We start from the raw sequence: 25,791 nt of genomic DNA, 5'->3' as shown, positions 1-25,791 counted from the left end.
TTTATTTTTTATTTATCTTCTAGGTAACTCAATATCTTGTTTTTTATAATAAAGATTCATTTTACTCTTAACTATGTTAAAATGCTAAAATTAATTAATTTCCATTTATTTGGGGATAAAACATGGCTTAAGAACAATCTCATACATTTTTCTCATTATCTGATTTTACTTAATACTGTTTCTGAAACCAAAAAAGAGTAAGACAGTAGAAAATGTCTCTATTAAAAATACAAAAAAATAGCCAGGCGTGGTGGCAGGCGCCTGTAGTCCCAGCTACTTGGGAGGCTGAGGCAGGAGAATGGCATTGAATCTGGGAGGTGGAGCTTGCAGTGAGCCGAGATAGCGCCACTGCACTCCAGCCTGGGTGACAGAGTGGGACTGTGTCTCAAAAAAAAAAAAATAAAATAAAATAAAAAATAAAATGTCATTCCATTAATTCTTTTGGTTAATATGATCTCAAATCAAAACATTTTAAGAAGAGTATTTACATCTGGGGCTTGTCCTATAGATGGGCTGGAATAAAATTATTTATAACAAAACTTCGCTTTCAACGGCAAATCAGTATGCCTGTTCAGGGTTTTTCTCTTGCATCAATGTTTTCAAAATCAAACTCACTTTCTACTACATATACAGATTTTAAATGCAAAGACATTACCACTCAAGAATATTTTTTTATTTCTCTGGTTTTAGGATTAAATTGACGTATTAAAAGTTGACCACAAAAGGTAGAAAGAAAATTAAAGAGTTGCACTGCTCAATAACAACTGGTAAGCCTTTTATGTGATTACTAATAATCCCTATTCCTAATACAGCAAATCGACATTGACAATGTAGAAAGAACTAAACGTAAGGTACTTATCACAAAGTATTTGACAAAGAGACTAAAATGTGAACATAAATACCTTATAGAGGACTTCATCAGCACACTTCACTTGAAATGCACCTGGCTGCAGGTAACCATGTTAGTAAAGAATATCCTTTCTTCCAGGCTACCGTTTAGTGTTAATTCCGAAAAATCTGTAATCAAAAAGAGAGTGAGATCAGAATTGCTTAACACCCTGCTTTTCTACCATGTATAATGCTGAATTTTCCACCAATACAATAACTAAGAGGTGGTCTAAATGGCAATGTGTCTTCTACTTTAAGAGAATTCATTGGGAAAAATTCAGTAAGGACACTTGCTTTAAATATGAAACTCTTGATGCATTTAAAACATGATTAAATAAACTAAAAATGAAGCAAGTTATTTTTTAATTATATATTTTTAATTTGGAAACTTACTGCTTTACTTTTTGTGCCATATTAACTAGGGTTACACAACTGTCTTTTCTCCAATCCTAACATAAATTTCAGAAAAGAATTTCTATTTAAGATTTGTAGTCTTAGGGCTAGACACATATCCATTTTTCTCCCAAAGACTATTTTATTTCAAAAATAAATGGTCCAATCAACATTTTGATGGGATAATGTCCACTTCCTTGTGGGTCAACATTTTGGTTTCCATATTTTCATCATTATGAACAATCATTTACTGAGCACCCACTGGGTGAGCAGCACTCCACTGGACACGTTTTCTCCTCCATTAACTCCAAATCATTACCCTCTCTCTTTCCATGGTGGCTAAAAGTACACATTTCTCTCTTAAGTCTCCCTGCCTTTGATGTCAACTATTTTACTCAAAAGCATCATACCATTAAATTTCTTGAAAAGCTAGTATTGGACTTAAGTGCTCAGTCCAAAGAAATAAGAAGTCTAACTCCTTAAAAGCATACGATCTTCGAAAGAAAATTAAACATTTTAGGCCATATTTACAATTAAGACTTTGTTTGAATAGCCCATGACTTTTACAAATGAGATTCCCCCTTCGAAAATGGGTCTTGCTTTGGGGATAAAATACACTGAATAATTTCTAGATAAACATATCAAGAATATATGATGGGTACAAGAGGTTATAAAGTTCAAGCCAAAATGGAGTTTGAGTGTGTTCCTAAGCACACAAATATATGATTTTATAAGAATTCCTTATTTTCATAAAAGGAGTCACTGGACCAATGCACTAGAAAATTGCTTTAACTCCAACATTCAAAATAACTTTCACTCTTTTTTGTTGCAATCCATGTCAAAAAGACTTTAAATGATATGTTCAGTATACTTGCTTATTCAGCATTATTAGGAAAAGATGTTTCATCTTGTATGAATTTCCTCAAAAGAGAACTCTAATCTCTACAAAATAAAATTTACTTTATTTTTTTGGAGACAGAATTTTGCTCTTGCTGCCCAGGCTGGAGTGCAATGGCGTGATCTTGTCTCACTGCAACCTCTGCCTCCAGGGTTCAAGCAATTCTCCTGTCTCAGCCTCCTGAGTAGCTGGGATTACAGGAACCTGCCACCATGCCTGGCTAATTTTTTGTATTTTTAGTAGAGACAGGGTTTCAACATGTTGGCCAGGCTGGTCACGAACTCTTGACCTCAGGTGATCCACCCACCTCAGCCTTCCAAAGTGCTGGGATTACAGGTGTGAGCCACCACGCCTGGCCAAAATTTACTTTAAAATGGCATTTTTTTCAGCTGGGCACAGTGGCTCACGCCTGTAATCCCAGCACTTTGGGAGGCCAAGGCGGGCGGATCATGAGGTCAGGAGTTTGAGACCAGCCTGACCAACATGGTGAAACCCCATCGCTACTAAAAATACAAAAATTAGCCAGTCGTGGTGGCACACGCCTGTAATCCCAGCTAGTAGGGAGGCTGAGGCAGGAGAATAGCTTGAACCCGGGAGGCGGAGGTTGCAGTGAGCCGAGATCGCACCACTGCACTCTAGCCTGGGTGACAGAGCAAGGCACCATCTCAAACACACACACACACACACACACACAAAACAAAAAAACAACAACAAAAAAACAAGGCATTTTTTTCACAAATGTTTCACATATATTTATGTCTTTAAAATTGTCCTTTTGGCCGGGGGCAGTAGTAGTTCACACCTGTAATCCTAGGGCTTTGGGAGGCTGAGCCAGGGGGAATATTTCAGCTCAGGAGTTTGAGAACTCCTGGCCAACATAACAAGACCTCACCTCCATGAAAAATTTAAAAAGGAAAAAATTAGGCAGGCATGATGGCGCCCACCCATAGTCCCAAGCTACTTGGGACGCTGAAGTAGGAGGATTGCTTGAGCCTGGAAGATTGAGTCTGCAGTGAGCCAAGATCATGCCACTGCACTCCAGCCGGGGTGACAGAGCAAGACCCTGTCTCAAAAATAAATAAATAACATTTTCTTTTTAACCATAAAATACGTTTCTTCTTTAAAAAACAAAATATATGTTTTCTTTTTTCTTTTTTTTTTGAGATGGAGTTTCGCTCTTGTTGCCCAGGCTGGAGTGCAATGGCGTGATATCGGCTCACTGCAACCTCTGCTTCCCAGGTTCAAGCAATTCTCCTGCCTCAGCCTCCTGAGTAGCTGGGATTACAGGCATGCGCCACCATGCCCGGCTAATTTTTTATATTTTTAGTAGAGGCGGGGTTTCACCATGTTGGCCGGGTCTGGAACTCCTGACCTCAGGTGATCCACCCGCCTTGGCCTTCAAAAGTGCTGGGATTACAGGCGTGAGCCATATGTTTTCTTCTTTAAAAAACATGTTTCTTTAAAATCTTTAAAGAATATATTTCTTCTTTAAAAAACAATAGATGTAGATAGAATGTTTACTTTAGGTTGGTGATTCTCAGCCACAGTTGCACAGTGGAATCACCTGAAGAACTCTACAAATTACTGATGTCCCAGCTGTACTCCCAGAGATTCTGATTTACTTGGTATGAGCAACAGAACTTCTTTTTTTTTGAGACAGGGTCTTGCTCTGCTACCCAGGCTGGAGTGCAGTGGCACAACCTCAGCTCACTGCAGCCTCAATCTCCTGGGCTCAACTAATCCTCCCACCTCAGCCTCCCAAGTAGCTAGAACTACAGGCATATGCCACCACACGCAGCTAATTTTTGTATTTTTTGTACAGATTGGGTCCCACTGTGTTACCCACGCTGGTCTTGAACTCTTAGGCTCAAAGTGATCCTCCCAGGCCCTAGCCTCCCGAAGTGCTAGGATTACAAAATCGTGAGCCAATGCACCTAGCTTAGGCAACAGAACCTTAAAAGCTTTGCAGATGATTCTAATGTTCAGCCCAAACTGGTAATCATCTCTGCAATCACCATTCCACATCTCATGGCTAAAGTTGGATTGTATCCTTCTAGGTCTTTATCTAAGTCCCCGTCTCCATGTTTTTGCTACCATAAGCAATACCACAACTAATAATCTTGTTCATAGGTCTGATTTTATGTGTGTAATAAATTCCTACTTATGAAACTGCTAGGCCAAAGAATGTATTTATTTATTTATTTATTTTTTGAGATGGAGTCTTGCTCCGCCACCCAGGCTGAAGTGCAAGGGCACGATCTTGGCTCACTGCAGCCCCCCACTCCCAAGGTCTAGCAATTCTCCTGCCTCAGCATCCCAAGTAGCTGGGATTATAGGCACATGTCACCATGCCCAGCTATTCTTTTACAATTTTGATGGGTACTACCTTCCACAGAAGCTGTGCAACTTTACATTCCAACCAGAAATGTGTGAGAATGATTGCCTGTTCTCCCATACCCACGCCAGCACAGACACCAAACTTTTTGATCTTTGCTAATATGGAAAAGGTATCTATATAATATAAATTTGCATTTCTCTTATTATAGGTGAGGTTGAGCATGGTTTATTCTTTTACATTTTTTAGAGATGGAATCTCGCTATGTTGCCCAGGCTAGCCTTGAACTCTTGAGCTCAAGCAATCTTTCCCACTTCAGCCTCCCAAGTAGCTGGGAGTATAAGCAAGCATATCTTATTTTTAAAACCACATTTGAATTTCCTTTTGGTACACTGTTTACCTTACTTATCAATTTTTCTATTGAGTTATTAATATTTTTCTTACTGAAATATATCCCATTTTCTGAACATGGGTTGCAAATTTCTTTTTTTGAGACGAAATCTTGCTCTGTCACCCAGGCTGGAATGCAGTGGCGCAATCTCGGCTCACAGCAACCTCCGCCTCCCAGGTTCAAGTGATTCTCCTGCCTCTGCCTCCCGAAGAGCTGGGACTACAGGCACATGCCACCACACCTGGCTAAGTTTTTGTATTTTCAGTAGAGATAGAGTTTCACTGTGTTAGCCAGGATGGTCATGATCTCCTGACCTCGTGATTCACTTGCCTGGACCTCCCAAAGTGCTGGGATTACAGGTGTGAGCCCCCGCGCCCGGCCTTTTTTTGTATTTTTTTAGTAGAGATGGTTCACCGTGCTGGCCAGGCTAGTCTCAAATTCCTGACCTTGTGATCCGCCCACCTCGGCCTCCCAAAGTGCTGGGATTATAGGTGTGAGCCACCGTGCCCGGCCTGGGCTACAAATTTCTTTTCCTAGTTTATAATTTGTCTGTTTTGCCATGCAGAAATTTTTCTACTTTTACAGCTGATTCTCAGTCTTTTATCACTTCCAGGTTTTATATCACACTTAGAAAAAAACAGCACAATTTTAACTGATGGCTCTCAGAAAAATTCAGTTTGGTTATGACTTTTATAGTTCAACTATATGAACAGAGCCTCTAACTGACAGAAATTTCCATTATACCTAAATCAGAATATACTTGGGAGGGCAGGAGCACAAACATTTTCTGGAAAAATTTTTTGCAAGTTATTAATCAGTAAAATAAAACTATTTGTATTCCCAGCAGTATAGGCCTTTGAAATCTAATTAATAGATTCTGTCTGAAAACTATCAGATTTGTTTTCAAATAATCTTTACATATTTAAATGAAGGCATTTAAGACCCATATGAATAAGAGACAACAGCACCGTACAACCCACGTGCATGAAGATATGAGTTTGAAGGGTACTTCCTGAAGGAGGAAGACTTGGTAGGCTAGCTAATTACACAAAGGGCTAAAAGACATTCTTTGCCTAATATGGACCATCTGTGATAGAATACTAGCAATCTCAACCCTTATTTCAACCATGGAGAAGACACTATGACAGAAATATCATCATCGTTTTAACCAGTGCCCAAAAGTGTCAAGTATGAATCAGCATTTCCAGCTTACAACCTATTTTTACTCCTATGTCCATATTGCTTGATCTCTTTTAGTAAAAGTTCCTCTATACAAGATAAGGAGAAAAAGCATTCTTTTCTGATTATTATACACTAAATTTTTCTGGGTATTACAGTTGCATAAAAATCATGATAGTTTTGTGTGTGCGTGTGCGTGTGTGTGTGTGGTGTGTTTCTGAGACAGGGTTACACTCTGTTGCCCAGGCTAGACTGCAGTGGTGCGACCAGCTCACTGTAACCTCTACTTCCTGGGTTAAGTGATTCTCCAGCCTCAGCCTCCTGAGTAGCTGGAACTACAGGAACAAGCCACCAACACCCGGCTAATTTTTGTATTTTTTTTTTTTTTGTAGAGATGGGGTTTCTCCATGTTGCCCAGGCTGGTCTCTAACTCCTGAGTTCAAAGTGATCCACCCGCCTCAGCCTCCCAAAGTGCTGGGATTACAGGCTCGAACCACCGGGCCCAGCAGTTTTCTTTTTTAAAGAATAAATATGTTTTACACTTAGAGTTCGGGAAAATTACTTAAAACTGGGCACAGGCCAGGAGTGGTGGCTCACACCTGTAATCCCAGCACTTTGGGAGGCTGAGGCAGGTGGATCATGAGGTCAGGAGTTTGAGACCAGCCTGGCCAACATGGTAAAACCCATCTTTACTAAAGATACAAAAAATTAGCTGGGTGTGGTAGCGCGTACCTGTAATCCCAGCTACTCAGGAGGCTGAGGCAGGAGAATCACTTGAACCCAGGAGGCGGAGGCTGCAGTGAGCTGAGATGGTGCCACTGCACTCCAGCCTGGGCGACAGGGCGAGACTCCATCTCAAAAAAAAAAAAAAAAAAAGAAAGAAAGAAAGAAAAAACTGGGCACACAAGAGCTATAATAACAATCCATTCCAGTAAGATCTAGTTTATTTTCTTTTTTCTTTTTTTGGAGGCAGAGTCTCACTCTGTCGCCCAGGCTGGAGTGCAGTGGCACGATCTCAGCTCACTGCAACCTCCACCTCAAGGGTTCAAGCAATTCTTGTGCCTTAGCCACGTGAGTAGTTGGGACTACAGGCACATGCAACCATGCCCGGCTAATTTTTTGTATTTTTAGTAGAGATGGGGTTTCACCACGTTGGCCAGGCTGGTCTCAAACTCCTGAGCTCACACAATCTGCCCACCCCGGCCTCCCAAAGTGCTGGGATTACAGGCGTGAGCCGCTGTGCCCAGCCAGACTTAGTTTATTTTCTGTTGGAATTATTTATCTGAACAGATTATAAACCATCTTTACCAGGTTTGTGAAAATTCAGATGGTCTATGGGTGAGCTGTCACTCAGTTGCCAAACTGTCTTAATCTTCTTTTGACCACTATATATTTCCACTCTCCATTTCTGTGGCTTCTCACTAAGGAAAGAATAAAATGACAAAAGAAAAATTTTCAAAAACAGCCATTTACTTCCTTCCCTCTACAGCCATTTAGTGAAGTCTTCTTCATGTGATAAGCACTGAGGACAAAGAGGTAAACGGGTCACAATTCCCGCCCTTGAGGTGTAGAGTCAAGAGAGCGAGAAAAATAAGAATAAAAATAACAATTTGGAAAAAAAAATGCTACAACAGAGAAATACTAGGTGTGTTAGGGGAAAACTGAAGACAGGAATGTAACTCAGATTGGGGATAGCAGAGTTGGAAAGAATCCTCAGAGGCTGTGATGTGTGAGCTGAGTATGAAATAACCAGGAGTTAGTTAGGCAGATAAAGTCCAGGATGAAGGAATGAAGTGTTGAGTATGCACCGAGGGTTAAGAGTGTGGAATGTCTGAAGAAATGCAGTAACACAGCATCCATGTGATAGGAGACATTTAAACAGGAGGAAGTCCTGGTGGGATTTGAATTTTTAGGAAGATCATTTTGGCAATGACATAGAAAAGAAAGATAACAGAGGCAGAGCGCAGTTAGGAAAAAGGATTTTACCACAGTCCAGGTATGAAATGATGCAGATGTGAAACAAAGTAATGATGATGTGAAGATATAGAGAAGGGGACAAATTCTAGAGTTACCAAGGTCTAGTCTAGACTCAGTAATCTTTTTTTTTTTTTGACAGGGTCTTGCTCTGTCACCCAGGCTGGAGGGCAGTGGCATGATCACAGTTCACTACAGCTTCAACCTCCAGGCCTTAGGAAATTCCTCCTACCTCAGCCTCCCTAGTAGCTGGGACTACAGGTGCATGCCACCATGCCTGGCTAATTTTTATATTTTTTGTAGAGACAGGGTTTCACCGTGTTGCCCAGGCTGTCGGTAACCATTTAAAGGAGTGAGGGATGAGCGGAGGATAAGCACTAGGTTTTTGTTTTGGCCATTAGATAGAGATTAATGATGGTGATTTGAGAGACGAAGTACGGGAGGAGGAAAAAGCATTGAGAAGGGGATGAGGTGTTAGGCTTTACAGTTTGAACTGCTACTTCAATAAGCTGGGGATTCACAGCTAATAGGCATTTAGAAAGATGGGTCTGAAGCTCAGAGAAGCTGGAGATGTGAGTTATGAATTATCGTTAGCCTAGACAAGTTGAAGCCTTGAGAATAAATGCAATCACCAAGGGAAGATAGGAAGTAAGAAGAAAAGAAGGCAGAGGGTAGAGTTCTGGTGAAAAGTGGCAGAGGAAGAAGTACTTGAAAAGAGAACTGTTCTCAGCCTTTCAGATGGGCCAGAGAGGTAGAATTCAAATTAAGACAGATGCTACGTCACAGAAAATAAGGAGATAGGTTCAAGACAGCAATAGTGCTGAATGCCAAACAGCCTTATACGTGCTTACTGAAGTAGACCCAGCATGGTGGCTCACACCTGTAATCCCAGTACTTTGGGAGGCTCAGGTGGTCGGATCACGAGGTCAGAAGTTTGAGACCAGCCTGGCCAACATGGTGAAACACTGTCTCTACTAAAAATACAAAAATTAGCCGGGTGTGGTGGCGGGCGCCTGTAATCCCAGCTACTCCGGAGGCTGAGGCAGGAGAATTGCTTGAAACCAGAAGGCCGTGGTTGCAGTGAGCTGAGATTGCGCCACTGCACTCCAGCCTGGGAAATAAGAGCGAAACTCTGTCTAAAAAAAAAAAAAGTGCTTACTGAAGTAGGAAGACTGGGTGGGCCAACCAATTACACAATGAGCTAGATAGAAAACAATCTTTTACTGAAAAGCATCCACTGGATTTGACAATTAGAAGGTCATTGGTGACCTTTGCCAGAGCAATTTCAGGGGGAGTGATGGGAGTTTGGCTAAGAAAGAACTAAATACAGGGAGGACATAAATAGAGTGGCTATAGTATAAGAGAAATTTCAAGTATATCATATGCTGAGAGAAGAGTCAGGGAGACCCTCATTGGAGGCAACCTCAGTGTCCATGTGGATGAACAATCTATCATCTCAGCCTCACAGTTCCCTACTTCCTCTAATCCCAAACCCTTCTCTCACTCCCACAGTCATACCCTAGACCCTGTTATCACTATCCTGGTCATTTTTCTCCTAATCCATCATTTCCTTTCTGGCTATACTTTCCACTCTTCTCTGAAGGAATAACAAATACAGAGAAAAATGAAAGACTAGAGGCCCAACAGTCTAGAGAGGTCTGAGAAAAGGAAGAGGGAGAACTCTCTCAGACTATGGTCACAGATGATTAAGGTTTCAGAGGTGACGAAGCTCTGGGTCATGAGGTCCCTACTGAATATGAACACTGAAATTGCCTAGGATCATGGGTGGACTTAACATAATAAATTAAAATGCTTATTTATTATCATTATTATTATTATTTTTTGAGACGGAGTTTCACTCTTGTTGCCCAGGCTGGAGTGCAATGGCATGATCTCGGCTCACTGCAACCTCTGCCTCCCAGGTTTAAGCGATTCTCCTGCCTCAGCCTCCCGAGTAGCTGGGATTATAGGTGCATGCCACCACGCCCAGCTAATTTTTGTATTTTTAGTAGAGATGGGGTTTCACCATTTTGGCCAGGCTGGTCTCGAACTCCTGACCTCTGGGGATCCACCCGCCTCGGCCTCCCAAAGTGCTAGGATTACAGGTGTGAGCCACCACGCCCAGCTATTATTATTTTTTAATAGAGACAGGGTCTCATTATGTTGCCCAGGCTGGTCTCGAACTACTGAGCTCAAGTTATCCTCCCACCTCAGCCTCCCATAGTGCTAGGATTACAGGCATGAGCCACCATGCCTAGCAAAAATTGCTTACCTTTGATATAAGTTCTTTACAGCAGTTGGTCTGACTGGCAGCTGAAAAATGTGTTGCTCATCAAGAGGATTTTGTTTGTAATATTTTATGCAGATCCTGAAAAAACAAAATGGAACCTCTTTTGGAAAAAAGAGCCATTTGACATAACGTTTTTCTGGTAGTCTAAAGCTCGTAAGGGAAACATTTTATTGAGTATTACTAACTAAAACATCAGCGAACACTTTTAGAGCCACAAAACACAACAACCCTACAAACAAAACTTAGGTTACGTTTTTTTCTTTGAAAACAAATCTCATTCACTTTTTAAAAATTAATAGACATATTTCTCATAAATATAAAATAAATTTGAGGCCAAAGAAAGGCTTCGTGGGGAGAAAGAGGTTACAGAAAGAGAGAAACAATACAAAAAAAAGAGGCAGAAGAGAAACAAAAGTACAGCTTCCATGGTTTTCAGAGTCCAGGGAATTACAGTTAACTCATTCATTCCACTGATCTATAATGGGGAAAAAAACACAAAACTTGGAGATTCTATAAACAATAACAATTTCAAACTCTCCCCTCTACAACTGAGGCAAATTCTAATTTTGGAAAATGTAATAGTACATTTCCTTCCAGAGGGAAAAGAAACCCAGTCCTTCCACTGGACAGTTCACTTCCTAGTTTGAGGCCTCAAATACACATAAGATACCAGCAGTCCGTGTCTGAGAATTTTTCCAAATAACCTCTAGTCAAACTAATTGGAATCTCAAATTACAGCAGTCTCTACAATTACAGCAATGCTACTGACAGAGGTCTAGTAATACTATTTGATTCCATTGTTATCATTTAGATGGCTGGCAAGGCTATTTTGACCCAAATTGACAGGGATATAAAGAAGAGAAGGAACTAGTATTTATGAATACATGAGGTTATTAGATCCTTTTTACAGATGAGGAAACAGGATTCAGTGATGGAAACTTCCTAAGGAAGTTAGGAAGTGATGCAGCCAATGTCAAATCTGATTCCTTTTGAATCCAAAGCCTTTCCTGCCTATGGCACTGACTTAGACTCATGCATGCTACTGTAAAGACAGGATGAAGAGGTTCTATCCTAACTGGTAATAAAAACTGTACATATTTAGGCTGTAACTATTTCAAAAGAAATACATTTCTATATAAGTGAAGAATACAGATGTACTTACTGTGTTAAAGAAAAGAGGAGTTCATGTTGAGATTTAATGAAAGGCATGCAACTGACTAATATTTCTAGAATATGGTGGAGTTTTTGGACACGATAAACCTGTTCTTGTATATCTACTGATGGAGCAATGAAGTATTCCTGGAATGAAAAAATATAAGCAAAATAGAGATTTAAGGCACTTGTGTAACCTTTGTAAAGAATATAGGTATGCCTTCTACACCTACATTTGGATGCTTGATAACAGCCATTTAAAAAAAAAAAGACCAGAAGCAGCTAGATAGAGTTTCCCACCTTTCAATACTATTATTCAAACAAAATTATAGTCATGCACCATATAACAGTGTTTGAGTCAACAATGGATCACACATATTACAGTGGTCTTTTTTTTTTTTTTTTGAGACAGTGTCTCACTCTGCCACCCAGGCTGGAGTGCCGTGGCGTGATCTTGGCTCACTGCAACCTCCACCTCCCGGATTCAAGTGATTCTCCCGCCTTAGCCTCCTGAGTAGCTGGGATTACAGGCATGCACCACCACACCCAGCTAATTTTCATATTTTTAGTAGAGACAGGAATTCACCATGTTGGCCAGGCTGGTCTCAAACTCCTGACCTCAAGTGATCTGTCTGCCTCAGCCTCCCAAAGTGCTGGGATTACAGGCATAAACCACCGCGCCTGGCCTACAGTGGTCTTATAAGATCACAATAGAACTGAAAAATCCCTCTTGCCAGTAGTGACTTTGTAGCTGTAATGTAGTGCAATGCATTATTCCCTTGTTTGCTGTGATATTGGTATGAACAAAACTATTCCTCAAAAAGAGCCTCAGGCAGGTCCTTCAGGAGGTATTCCAGAAGGCACCTATGTTATCTCATAGGTGATAACAGTTCTATGTGTGTTCTTGCCCCTGGAGAGCTTCCAGTGCGACAAGATGTGGAGGCGGAAGGCAGTGATACTGATGATCCCGAACTAGGCGAATGTGTGTGTCTATGTCTTAGTTTTTAACAAACAAATTTAAAACAAAAAAAAAGTTAAAAATAGAAAAAAGCTCATAGAATAAGAATACAAAGAGAAAATATTTTTGTATAGCTGTACAACGTGTTTGTATTTTAAGTGTTATAAAAAAATCAAAAAGTTTAAAAAAACTTAAAAGTTTATAATATAAAAAAGTTATAGTAAGTTATGGTTAAATTTTTATTGAAGAAACAAATTTTTTAATAAATTTGGTGTAGCCTAAGTATACAGTGTTTATAGTCTACAGTAGTGTACAGTAATGTTCTACACCTTCACATTCACTCACCACTCACTCACTGACCCACCCAGAGCAACTTCCAGTCCTGCAAGCTCCATTCATGGTAAGTGCCCTGTACAGGTATCCACGTTTTTATCTTTTGTACATTATTTTTACTGTACCCCTTCTATGTTTAGATACACAAATACCATTATGTTACAATTACCTACAGTATTCAGTACAAAAATATACTGTAAAATATATATAGCCTAGGTGTGCAGTAGGTTATACCATCTAAGTTTGTTTATGCCACTCCCTGAAATTTGAACAATAAGGAAATCACCTAATCACACATTTAAAAAAATAATGACACATTTCTCAGAATGTATCCCCATCATTAAGTGAAGTATGACTGTATATACAGATACAGTTGTCCGTTGGTATCCATGGAGGATTGGTACCATGATCCCCTTTGTATACCAAAATCCATGGATGCTCAAGTCCTTTATATAAAATAGTATAGTATTTGCGTATAACCTATGCACACCCTCCTGTATGCTTTAAATCACCTCTAGATTACTTGTAATGCCTAATACAATGTAAATGCTACATAAATAGTTGTTACACTTACTGTTTAGAAAATGACAAGAAAAAAAAGAGAATAATGACAAGAAGAAATCCACATATATTCAGTACAGACATAATCATCCCTTTTTTTTGAAACAGGGTCTTGCTCTGTCACCAAGGCTGGAGTGCAGATAGACAAAAAAGTAGCCCAGGATCACAGCTCACCGCAGCTTCAACTTACCCGGCTCAAGTGAGCTTCCTACCTCAGCCTCCCAAGTAGCTGGGACCACAGGCACAGACAACCATGCCTGGCTAATTTTTTTCTTTTTGTAGAGATGGAGTCTCCCTATGTTGCCCAGGCTGATCTCACACTCCTGGGCTCAAGTGATCCTCCCAAAGTGTTGGGATTACAGGAGGGAGCCACTGTGCCCAGCCTATTTTTTTTTTTTTAAACATTTTCAATCTGCAGTTGGTTGAATCTATGGATGCAGAACCCACAGACATAGAGGACCAACTGTGTGTATGTATGTATGTGTGTGTGTGTGTGTGCACGCGTGTGTGTGTGTAGTTTTTGCTAGAACATGTGTCCACTAAAAATACATGCCCTTAATAAAATGTTTAAAATTTGAATAGTAAAAATTAAACCTCAGAAGAATCCAGTTGAGTCTATTTTACACAACAGATATAGCTAGTTTTTCTATCTTGTATTTTCATAAGAGAGAAATGATAAACAAATTGATACTATAAATTCATTTTCAAAAGGATCTTTCAATGAACGTCAAAGATCAGTACAGACACTATTCAACCTTCTGAAGTTTCTGAATGGGCTAGGAAAATACAACAAAGTTCATAACGATGACCCTGAAACCCAAAAGTATACATTAAAGATTATAAATTATTTGGAAAATAAACTTTCAAGTGTAATATAAATGGATAAAGAGAAAATAAAACAAATATTGCTTTACAGAACCTGTCAAAGAAAGGCATTCCCTAAGCATTCTGGATAGATGAGATGTGTGATAGTACATTGGCTTCAGTAGGATATAACTATATATAAGTATCACAAATTTATAGAGAGTGAGAAATGACATTGAATGGGCTACTTTTTTGTCTATCTTACTAGGCAGTAATAACTACAGGCACTGACTGTCTTATTTATCCATTTCCCAGGACCTAAGACAGTGGCTAGCATATTATTGGCAGTTAATAACTGCATACAGAATGACTGAATAAAAGAAAAACCAATTTTAGAATAAAAAAATAAACTCACCAAATGATTCAAAGATGCAAGTTCCTGACCTATTAAGAAAAAACACATACATGCAAAAACACTTCAGGTATTTTCTATTACATATTAAGGAATCTATATAAATTTTTTATAGTTCCTATATGAAAGAGATTGTCAAGCTAAGTAGTTCCTCACAAAAGGCCAAGTTTCCTGGCATATTATACCATAAATATATACTAATATTTATTCTAAAAATGATCACAGCTTCTCTCTCACTAAAAACAACCAAGTGTAGGGTATTAAAACAGCATCTCATAAAAGGATTTTTTTATTTAAAATACTAACTTCACAGAACCTCAAATGTTTGAACTAAAAACAAATAAATTATCAAGAACTATGGATATAATGCATTTGATATCTTTATTGGGGGGAAACTAAGGCCCAGAGAAGGGAAATGCTCATCTCATAGTGAACCAGGTACAAAGCCAGGAAGGACTACAGACGATGAGGGACAAGCAGAAAGAGAAAATCTGAGAATATCTGTGACTGATAACTGTGATATGTTTTTTAATTTTTTGAGCCAGGAAAGATACTTACCTATGAAAAAACTGATATAATCTTTCTTTAGTTTGTCCAAACCAATTTCCAAAAGCATTTGAACTGGAATAGTCCCACTGAGAGAAACTGTGTCCATGGTTCCATGATAAGACTGATGAATGAGCTTACTTAGTAAACTGTTACTTCCACTATGGAGCTAGAAATCAGGAAAATTTTATAAAACCATGAATAAATATATAAATAAACCCAACAAGTAAAAGAGAAGCAAATTACAGTAGCTACAAACTAAAAATTATAAGCTTGCATTCCTAGTCTCCTAACACTATAAATTGTTTGAACAAAACCCCCCAAGTTATAAACATCAGTTTTTTGTTTTGAGACAGAGTCTTGCTCTGTCACCCAGGCTGGAGTGCAGTGGCACGATCTCGGCTCACAGCAACCTCTACCTCCCAGGTTCAAGCAATTCTCCTGCCTTAGCCTCCTGAGTAGCTGGGTCTAAAGGAGCATGCCACTGCACCTGGCTACTTTTTATATTCTTAGTAGAGATGGGGTTTCACCATGTTGGCCAGGCTGCTCTCAAAGTCCTGATCTTGTGATCCGCCCGAGTCGGACTCCCAAAGTGCTGGGATTACAGGCAGGAGCCATGGCGCTCGGCCGGAACGTCAGTTTTTAAAATGCCATTTCTGGAACTGGGAGCAGTGGTTTACACCTGTAATTCCAGCACTTGGGAGGCTGAGGAGGGTAGATCACTTGAAGTCAGGAGTTTGAGACCAGCCTGGACAACATGGTGAAACCCCGTCTCTACTAAAAATACAAAATAAACTGGCCGTGGTAGCAAGCGCCTGTAGTCCCGGCTCGGGAGGCTGAGGCAAGAGAACAGCTTGAGCCTGGGAGGCAGAGGCTGCAGTGAGCCGAGATCACAGCACTGCACTCCAGCCTGGGCAATAGAGCAAGACTCTGACTCAAAAAAATAAAATAAAATAAAATAAAATTAAATTAAATTTAAAAAGCCATTCCTATCTCATGTGTTTAAGTCCAAAGCAGCTAAGAAGGGTTTAAACTTATCATCCCCAGATATGATTCCACCAAAGAGAAGCCAGAGCTGTTCCTTTGAAACTTTACAACTAGGAATTCTCCTCTCTTAGCTGAGAGGAGAATCTTTTCCACAATTGAACATCTTCTTCTACACCAAAAATCTGCTGCTGCAGTTAAACAGGCTCCCTCAATGGTCCATGCGTGTTCATAAGGAACTCCTCATTGGCTACAATATCCAACATACGAACATGATAATTTGTAAATTAAAAAGAGCTGTGAATTTACAATTTAATTTGTGTTCCAAATGTTAAACGATTCATTTTAGGTACTCATAAAATATGTCATTTTCCCACTACTTTCTATTTCTCTACTTTAACTTTCATCATAATCTTTGCAAGGTCTTTTTACAATATATACATAAATAGTTTCACTTTGTTTGCACTCATAGTACATGGTAAGGTTAGTAAGGTTATACTTGTAAACATCTTATGAACACAGAAACTCTCAAGAGAAAAATTCAATGGCTAAGACTAAAATGCCTAGAATCACTAATGCCCAATTAAGCAGAGCTTGCATGCCTTTACTCTGGAATGTACCTTGTTCACACCCATAAAAGTTTATAACTTTTATAATGATGAATTGGTAGTCATATTACCTAAAATAATTCCTATTAAAAATCTTTTTAACTTTTTACTTAGCTTTTTCTTGACTATAAAAGTGGCACAAGTTCACTGTGGAAAATTCATAAAGTAGAAATATAACACAGTTGGAAAAACTTGTTTTTTATGAGACGGAGTCTTACTCTGTTGCCCAGGCTGGAGTGGAGTGGTGCAATCTCAGCTCACTGCCACCTCCGCCTCCTGGGTTCAAGCAATTCTCCTGTCTCAGCCTCCTGAGTATCTCAGATTACAGGTGCCTGCCACCATGCCTGGCTAATTTTTTTTGACTTTCAGTAGAGGCAGGATTTTACCATATTGGCCAGGCTGGCCTCGAGCTCCTGACCTCAAGTGATCTGCCAGCCTCAGCCTCCCAAGGAGTTGGAATTACAGGCCTGAGTCACCGCGCCTGACTGGAAAAAGTCATTTGTAACCCTTCCACCAGAGGTGACTGCTATTAAGATTTTTAGCATATTTGTTTCCAGATTTTTCTCTCCAAAAGTTAACTTCATATACAATTGTGTATATTCCTTTTTATCAAATATTGTAAGCATTTCTCCATATCATTTATCAGCATCATTTTTTCAGCAACTATTACATGTGCCATATGTAGCTATATCATTATTTACTTAGCCATTCCATTAGCAAGAGAAATTTAGGTCCTTTAAATTTTTATGTCAATATAAATGAGGCTGAGATGACTATTCTGATACATAAAGTCTTGATACATATTTATGTGTATGAGCTTAGGGTACATCTTAACAAAAGAATTATTGGTTCAAAGGCCATGATACATTGTGAGGATCTCAATACATTACCAAAATTGCTTTTTAGAGAATATCTCAACTTGCATTCTCATCAGTAGTATATGAGAATACTCATTCACAGCAACACTTAACAATGACAATATTAGTAGTTTACACACACTGGGCACTTAACTATGAGCTAGGCACTAGGTGCATTACATGGATAACATTCGTCAATCCTGGAACGCTACAAGGTAGATACTATTCTTACCTTTACTTTACAGATGAGGATGTTGGGGCACAAGAAAAGTAAAGGAACCTGCCGAACTTTACACAGCTAGAAAGTAGCAGAGCTGAAATTCAGACTCAGGCAGTTAGCTTCAGAGCCTGTGTCTTTACATCATGCTATGCTTCTGAGAAAATGATCTGACACACACTACTAAACCTACCCATGGCTGTATATCACCACGTTGTAGACTCTGGATGATCAATGTGAAACACTTCACCAGGTCTTGGTACGAAATCACACCTTGGAAAACAAGTCAGTGTAACATTATTTTCAGGGTATTTCTACAGATCAAATATATCATTAATCTTAAGGATACACAAATGAAGTAGAAAGCAAGAATCTGTACTTTGTGAGCAGGGGAAAGGGAAAGAAATTAAAGCGGCAAAAAAAAAAAAGATTTAATGAATTTCTAAAGAAAGAAACCAAATTCAGATTGCCAAAAAATAACATGCTTAGTAAAATACTAAAGAATATCTTTTCCTTTTTCAATAATTATAATTTCAGTAAGGTATATGTTTTGGTTCATATAAATAGATCATGAAAATTACCTAAGTCTCATACTTAAAAAGGCAGGAGAAAAGGATAATTCTACAAATTACCTTGTCTTAGTACAATTCTTAAGCAGAATGCACCAATGTGTCATTAGAAATGAATTAGATAAAGTTAAGAACCAGACTTCCCCACAAGACTAGTGGTACACACTGTATTATTTCCAAAAGACTTAAAAATAAACCTAAGAAATAAGAGGAAAAATTTAAATCATGATGGACACCTACTACTGCTCATTTTGCACCACAGTTGCTCAGCAAAATCAAGATCACTCCGAACTTTGAAAAGACGCTTGACGGAACGATCGACTGCAGCAGTGTCATGCTTCAAGGTCTGAAAAAGAAGCAAGCTTCAGAGAATACTCAGTTTTTTTTTTTTTTTAAGTGAAATAATTTAAGCCTTCAAATGCTGCTCTGAGAAATTATGGATTCATGAACACACACAAAGATTTGAACGCATTTCCTACAACTTCATTCACTAATGAGGAGATACAAATCAACAGTGAAAAACAAGACCCTTAATATTGTTTTAAAATTATAGTGCCTAAAAGTGAGCATTCAGCTTTCCCTCCATGTAAAAAAAAAAATTAAATTACCTTGGTCTCCATTTTCCTATTTGTCAGATGAGAATATATCTAGTTTAATTTAACAGTACCATCTTAGAGTATATTAATATATGATAGTAGAGCCATTTTATAGTAATACTAACATATTCATTTCTACTTCTCTGCAATTGAGCAACTAATAATACATATATACCAGTTCTCTTCAAAAATATTTATCAGTTCTGACCAGGCACAGTGGCTATGCCTGTAATCCCAGCACTTTGGGAGGCCAATGCAGGTGGATTGCTTGAGCCCACGAGTTCAAGACCAGCCTAGGCAATATAGTGAGACCCCATCTCTACAAAATATTTAAAAATTAGCCAGACACGGTGGTGCACACCAGTAGTCCCAGCTACTTGGGGACCTGAGGTGGGAGGATCGCTTGAGCCCTGGAGGTCAAAGCTGCAGTGAGCCATGGTGGAGCCACTGCATTTCAGCCTGGGTGACAGAGCAAGACCTTGTCTCAAAAAAATAATAATTATTAAATAAAAATATTTATCAGTTCTTAAGGAAAACAATAACCAGTGCTGACAATAAAGATCAACAAAAATTCCCCTTAAATGCTGCCTTGATATACCAAATCCATTTGCGATGGTACAGCATGAAAGATGTCAGCATAACCGAATTTTAAAAGCTATTTCTGTGTATATTTCTAACTGATAATAATCACTTACCTCAACCTCAGTGTCTTTTTTTGTAGAATCACCAAATCCATCCAGCTTATTTAAGTCTAGAAAGTGGCAAAAGTTTATTAGCTCTTGATTTTTCTGCTTTCCAAATTATTTCCATCCTAATCCTATTTTCAGATGGTAAATGGGGACAGTAGAAGTCTAACTAAGGATTTTAGCAAATCACTGAACTCTGGTGGAGATTATAATAGATATCCATCAGGTGGGGGTGTGAGGATGAAGGGAGGTAACAGAAAAGCCCCTGACACATGGCATCAGGCACATGGTAGGTATTCAAAGGCTACTGCTTCACCTCTTTTTTCCTTCAATCTCAAATATAAATTAAATCTTATTAATTCTTAGGATTACTTAGATCTCTACCATTAGCAATTCAGAACAAAAGCTGTCCCTCTGACCATAACAGATCTCATAGCTTTGTATATATTCCAATCAAAAAAGAGTACCAAGCTTAAAGAGAAACTTATATTTAAACATAGCAAGTATAAATTCTCAATTAATAAAACAAGTAATACACCATTCAGAAATTCCTGCACAAGTTCAACAGCAGATTTTGCTTCCAGGGGCTCGAGCCATTCAGTGACACCAGTCCTCAAACCATCAGCCAAAACCTACGGGAGATTTAAAAACCCCAAAAACTTGTTAGCAGAAAACACTGTTTAATCAATAAGGATGTATGTAATAATAATATTAATTGCAGTAACACTTCTTGAGTGTTTATCACATCCCAGGTACTGCTGTGGTGCTTTATATATAGTACATGTTATTTAATCCTAACAAAACTCTATGGCAGATATTACTATTATTCTCATCTTATTGAGGCTAAGAGAGGTTCAGTAACTTGCTCATAGTCACACAATTAGTAACTGATAGTGCCAGGATATATACCCAGTGGTCTGATCCCAAAGATGGTACTCTGAACAATGATGCCACATGCATAGGTGCTACAGAGGACTTAAGACTGAGGATACTGGGTTTGCCCTGGAGATGCTTGCAACTTTGGCAAAGATAGACGGATAAGACAAATGAAGTAGTCTGGGGATGAATAAATGTAAAAAGTGGAAGTTTACATTAAAATAATATAGATATGTATGCACATACATACAATATCTCAATGGACCTAAGAAAAAGCAGTCAAGTGCTGGGCGCCGTGGCTCACACCTGTAATCCCAGCACTTTGGGAGGCCGAGATGGGTGGATCATGAGGTCAGGAGATCGAGACCATCCTGGCTAACACGGTGAAACCCCGTCTCTACTAAAAAAATACAAAAAAATCAGCCGGGCATGGTGGCGGGTGCCTTTAGTCCCAGCTACTCGGGAGGCTGAGGCAGGAGAATGGCGTGAACCCAGGAGACGGAGCTTGCAGTGAGCCGAGATGGTGCCACTGCATTCCGGCCTGGGCGACAGAGCAAGACTCAAAAAAAAAGAAAGAAAAAGCAGTCAAGTTAGGCCGCAAAAGCCAGTGAAACAACGTGAACTTCAGTTGCAACTCAAATGTGGGAACCATAGGCTGGCAGGAAAACGGCATGAAATAAGATGAAGAGGGTGGTGTGATCCCAACCAGGGTAGAAAAAGCAACTAAGAAGCAGTGGGAAATAGGATTAGAAGAAATAGTAGCTAAACCATCAAGGGATCTTCAAAAGTTTTTTGTTCAAAACTTCATGTGGCAGAAAACAGTCAATGTTGATTTTTTTGGCAGGAAAATGACATGATCTAGTTAAGAATTTCTCTATCAGAAGTACCAAGGATGGATTCCTAGGAAAGAGAAAATACAACATTTCCCAGTTGAAATGCTATCATCCTCCACTCCTGGGGGGAGGTCTTTAGAAAAATGTGAAGATGGTTGGGCATGGTGGTTCATGCCTGTAATCCTAGCACTTTGGGTGGCCGAGACAGGTGGATCACTTGAGGTCAGGAGTTCAAGACCAGCCTGGCCAACGTGGCGAAACCCCTCTTGAACTAAAAATACAAAAAAATTAGCAGGGCGTGGTGGTGGGCACCTGTAATCCCAGCTACTGGGGAGGCTGAGGCAGGTAAATCACTTGAATCTGGGAGGAGGAGGCTGTAGTGAGCCAAGACTACACCACTGCACTCCAGGCTGGGTGACAGAGTGAGACTCCGTCTCAAAAAAAAAAAAAAAAAAGAAAAATATGAATATAATTTTTGTTGTCATAAATGATTAGGAGCACAGAACTTGGGGCATGGAGTTTGGTGGGGGCCAGGGATGTTAAACATCTTGGTGTGTGTACCATGATCCCAAATCACAAAGAATGTTCCTGCCCAAATGCCAATAGTGCCCCTGTTGAGAAACAATGAATCATCATTAGCATGGTCCCAGAAGAAGATGATAAAGATTTTAACTAAGATGAGCACAGTGAAAGAGACTTCAAAGGAGGAAAAGAATTGTATATGTATGGGGGGAAGGGTAGCAAGGTATATGTGGAATAAAAGAAAAAATCCTATCCATTTATAAAATATAGGGGGTTGAACACAGACAGACTATGGCCACGTGTATATCTAAGATTCTGTGACTTTTTAAGGGAGACTTGAATTAGACAAACACATTTAAATGAACTTGTGCCAGCTCTTCCATTTACCAGTTTATTGTCACCTTCAGGCAAAATAACTGAACCAGCCAGCACCATGCGTGGCACACAGCAGAGTGGCAGCTTCTAGCTATAGTAATACGTAGTGGTCATAGAAATAACAGTTCTTACTAAAGTGAAATATGAGATTTCTAGCGTAGGAAACTGAAGGAACAATGGGACCACAGACAGAAATGGGGGGTTTTCAAAGAGGATGTAGTCTGGAGAAGATAGTTTCATTTTGACATACTGACTCTTGAAGCAATAGCACTCTACCCAAGTGGGAAATAATTTGGTGGAAGTTGGAAAGATGGGAAGTGCTATCAGCTTAAAGATGAGGGTTTGGAGCTTGCTCACAAAGGTGTCAGTCAAATCACTGAATAGATCAGCTCTGCAGGGGTGCAGAGAGAGAAGGGCAGAGATGTGAGGGCAAAAGTATGATGGAGGCCTGCAGTAAGGGTCCTAAAAGAGGGGCTTTCAAGAAAGAAGAAAGGTGAGAAAGGTAGGAAAACTATCAGTTTTATACAAACAGAGAAATAATACTCATAGGAAGTAAAAGTATCAAAAATAGTTGGTACTATGCTAGATGGTAAGGGCACAATAGGGAACCAGGCACTCAAATCTAGTAGAGGAGACAGATAAGTAAACAAATTACTGTGTTTTATAAACACACTGACAAGAGGTATGTGTGGAGTTCTACAGCAACACAAGCCATTCTGTGAGATCAATGCAATCATCATAGAGAGCTCAACTAGCAAAGAGGTGGGAGAAGTGCATACCAGGTAGATCAAGACGCACACACCAGAAGATGATAGAGTATGACAGGATCCGAGCTACAAGCAAGGAGCTTGGTATGATGAGGGTTGGGGGTTCAGTGGGAATGGAAGTAAAGTGTGAGATTAAGCTAAAGAAATAAGCAGGAGCCAATAAGCACATGAAATCAAAACTACAAAGAGATACCACTTCACTACCACTAGGATAGCTATAGTTAAAAAACAGACAGTATCAAGTGTTCACAAAGATGTAAAGAAATCAGAACCCTCATATACTACTGAAAGAAATATAAAATAACATAACTACTTCGGACAACAGTTATACTTTGGCAGTTCCTCAAAAGGTAAATATACAGTTACCATATGATCTAGTAACTCCACCCAAGACATGTGAAAACATGTCTACACAAAAACTTGTATGTAAATGTTCATGGAGGCATTATTCATAATAGCCACAAAGTAGAAACAACTAAGATGTCAATCGACTGATGAATGAACAAAATGTGGTATATCCACACACAATGGAAAAATAAATAAATAAATTAAAAAAATAAAACAACACAAAGGGTGAGAGAAATGTAGCTATTAACGACCTAATGCTCTCGTTAATTGTAAGGACAACTACCACAGAAGTAAAATTTAACTGCCCAAACTGTCAGAGCTTCTAATGGATACATAACATCTGAACAAGTTTTGAGTAACACAAACCTAAGTAAAAACAACAATAGCACACATTTTTATAAAAACATGAGATTTAAGGAAAGGAATTCTAGAAGGATACTCACAAGAAGAAATTTCAGTTCTCTGTAGAGATGATTCAAAGGACCTCTGGGCTCTCCTGATTCCACTTTAATATTCTAAAAAGTTTCCAAAGTCTGTCAGTTTTCTACTGCTAATCCTACCTTCTCTACATAAGTGTTATACTTGCATTTCAAACTATCTTTCACACATTAAAAAATATATTTCATAAAGGACCAATGAATTGAAAAATGAGGTCAACATATCATTTAGAACATCTTACTTAGAGATTTTGCCATCTTGACCCAATAATCTAAATTAAAACCACTTATCCTCTTTCTATGACATAAACAATTGTACCTATGTGGAACAACTGCCCTCCTCACACACTCTCCTGCCTTTTCCCAAGGAATTTCCAGGAGGACAAGGTAGGAGAAATTTAAATAAATATATCTCAAGATTCGGTGATAACTTAGCATTATCACAAACCAAAATGAAGTCTCCCAATAAATCTGTTTATTAGACTCCTTCTAACTAAACCAACAGTGTGCTGTCCTAGCCAGAGGTCAATGTCTTACAAACCTTAGATTGCAAACATAAAAAAAGAAAAACATAAATGCCAATGTATGTAAATTCCCATTACAGCAAAAGTATAAAGAATATAATTATCCATGTCTGGGCGCAATAGCTCACACCTATAATCCCAGCACTCTGGGAGGCCGAGGCGAGTGAATCAGTTGAGGTCAGAAGTTCAAGACCAGCCTGGCCAACTTGGCGAAACCCCGTCCCTACTAAACTTACAAAAATTAGCCAGGTTTAGTGGCACGCCCCTGTAATCCCAGCTACTCAGGAGGCTGAGGCAGGAGAATAGCTTGAACCTGGAAGGCAGAGGTTGCCATCAGCTGAGATTATGCCACTGCACTCCAGCCTGGGTGACAGTAAGACTCTGTCTCAAAAAAAGAATATAATTATCCATAATCTTGCCACTCTGAAGGAACCACTATTAACACTATCCAGGCTTCTGTATATACATTTTTTAAAAAATATAGTTGAGATCGCATTACATAAATAATTTATACTTTTTCTTTTTGCTTAATAAGCACATCCTATTATTAATATTCAAGATTTTAAAACATGCTTTTAGAAACTGTATATAATATTTCATCATGAAATCTATTTTAGGCCAGGTGTGGTGGCTCATGCCTGTAATCCCAGCACTTTGGGATTTCGAGACCAGCCTGGCCAACATGGTGAAAACCCGTCTCTACTAAAAATACAAACAAATTAGCTGGGCATGGTGGCATGCACCTATAGTCCCAGCTACTTGGGAGGCTGAGGCAGGAGAACTGCTTGAACCCGGGAGGGAGGCAGAGACTGCAGTAAGCCGAGATGACGCCACTGCACTCCAGCCTGGCAGACAGAGCGAGGCTCCGTCCCAGGAAAAAAAAAAAAAAAAAAAAGAAATCTATTTTAACTATTCCCTACTGAACATTCCGGTTTTGTTTATAGTATTTTGGAAACACAGTTATATCGCTACAGTGAATATCTTACACATGAATTTTTGTTAGCAACTTTGACTAATTTCTTTTTTTTTGACATGGAGTCTCACTCTGTCACCCAGGCTGGAGCGCAGTGGCACAATCTTGGCTCACTACAACCTCTGCCTCCCGGGTTCAAGCGATTCTTCTGCCTCAGCCTCCCGAGTAGTTGGGACTACAGGCACACAACACCACACCCAGCTAATTTTTGTATTTTTAGTAGAGACAGGGTTCCACCATATTCGTCAGGCTGGTCTTGAACTCCTGACCCCATGATCCATCCTCCTCAGCCTCCCAAAGTGCTGGGATTATAGGCATGAGCCACTGCGCCCAGCCAATTTTGACTGATTTCTTAAGACAGATTCCTAGAAATGTAAATATAGAGTGAAAGGGCTTAATATTATAATGATTCTTGATGTGTTACCAATATCTCCACCCTTTTAAGAATAAGAGGGCCAGGCACAGTGGCTCACACCTATAATCCCAGCGTGAGCCACTTTGGGAG

General features: G+C 39.4%; 1 protein-coding gene across 3 annotated transcripts in view; it reads right to left on the bottom strand.

Annotated features, from left to right (window-relative positions):
- The window catches only part of ZWILCH (zwilch kinetochore protein), a 44,367-nt gene that overhangs the window by 1,890 nt on the left and 16,686 nt on the right, over positions 1 to 25,791 (bottom strand). For all 3 annotated transcript variants that reach the window (XM_019010509.4, XM_055362676.2, XM_063698638.1), the window contains 11 exons: positions 23,796 to 23,867; positions 20,170 to 20,263; positions 19,641 to 19,696; positions 18,590 to 18,695; positions 17,974 to 18,053; positions 15,127 to 15,283; positions 14,572 to 14,600; positions 11,511 to 11,647; positions 10,331 to 10,426; positions 7,393 to 7,505; positions 903 to 1,017 (listed from right to left, as the gene is read on the bottom strand). In XM_019010509.4, coding sequence (XP_018866054.3) covers positions 929 to 1,017; positions 7,393 to 7,505; positions 10,331 to 10,426; positions 11,511 to 11,647; positions 14,572 to 14,600; positions 15,127 to 15,283; positions 17,974 to 18,053; positions 18,590 to 18,695; positions 19,641 to 19,696; positions 20,170 to 20,263; positions 23,796 to 23,867 — 1,029 coding nt within the window. In that variant the 3' untranslated portion in view covers positions 903 to 928. The remainder of the gene's footprint in view (positions 1 to 902; positions 1,018 to 7,392; positions 7,506 to 10,330; positions 10,427 to 11,510; positions 11,648 to 14,571; positions 14,601 to 15,126; positions 15,284 to 17,973; positions 18,054 to 18,589; positions 18,696 to 19,640; positions 19,697 to 20,169; positions 20,264 to 23,795; positions 23,868 to 25,791) is intronic.

Source organism: Gorilla gorilla, chromosome 16, assembly GCF_029281585.2.
Source record: "Gorilla gorilla gorilla isolate KB3781 chromosome 16, NHGRI_mGorGor1-v2.1_pri, whole genome shotgun sequence".
NCBI lineage: Eukaryota > Metazoa > Chordata > Mammalia > Primates > Hominidae > Gorilla > Gorilla gorilla.
Note: the sequence above shows the minus strand (reverse complement) of the source record. Positions and strands in the feature narration are given on the sequence as shown.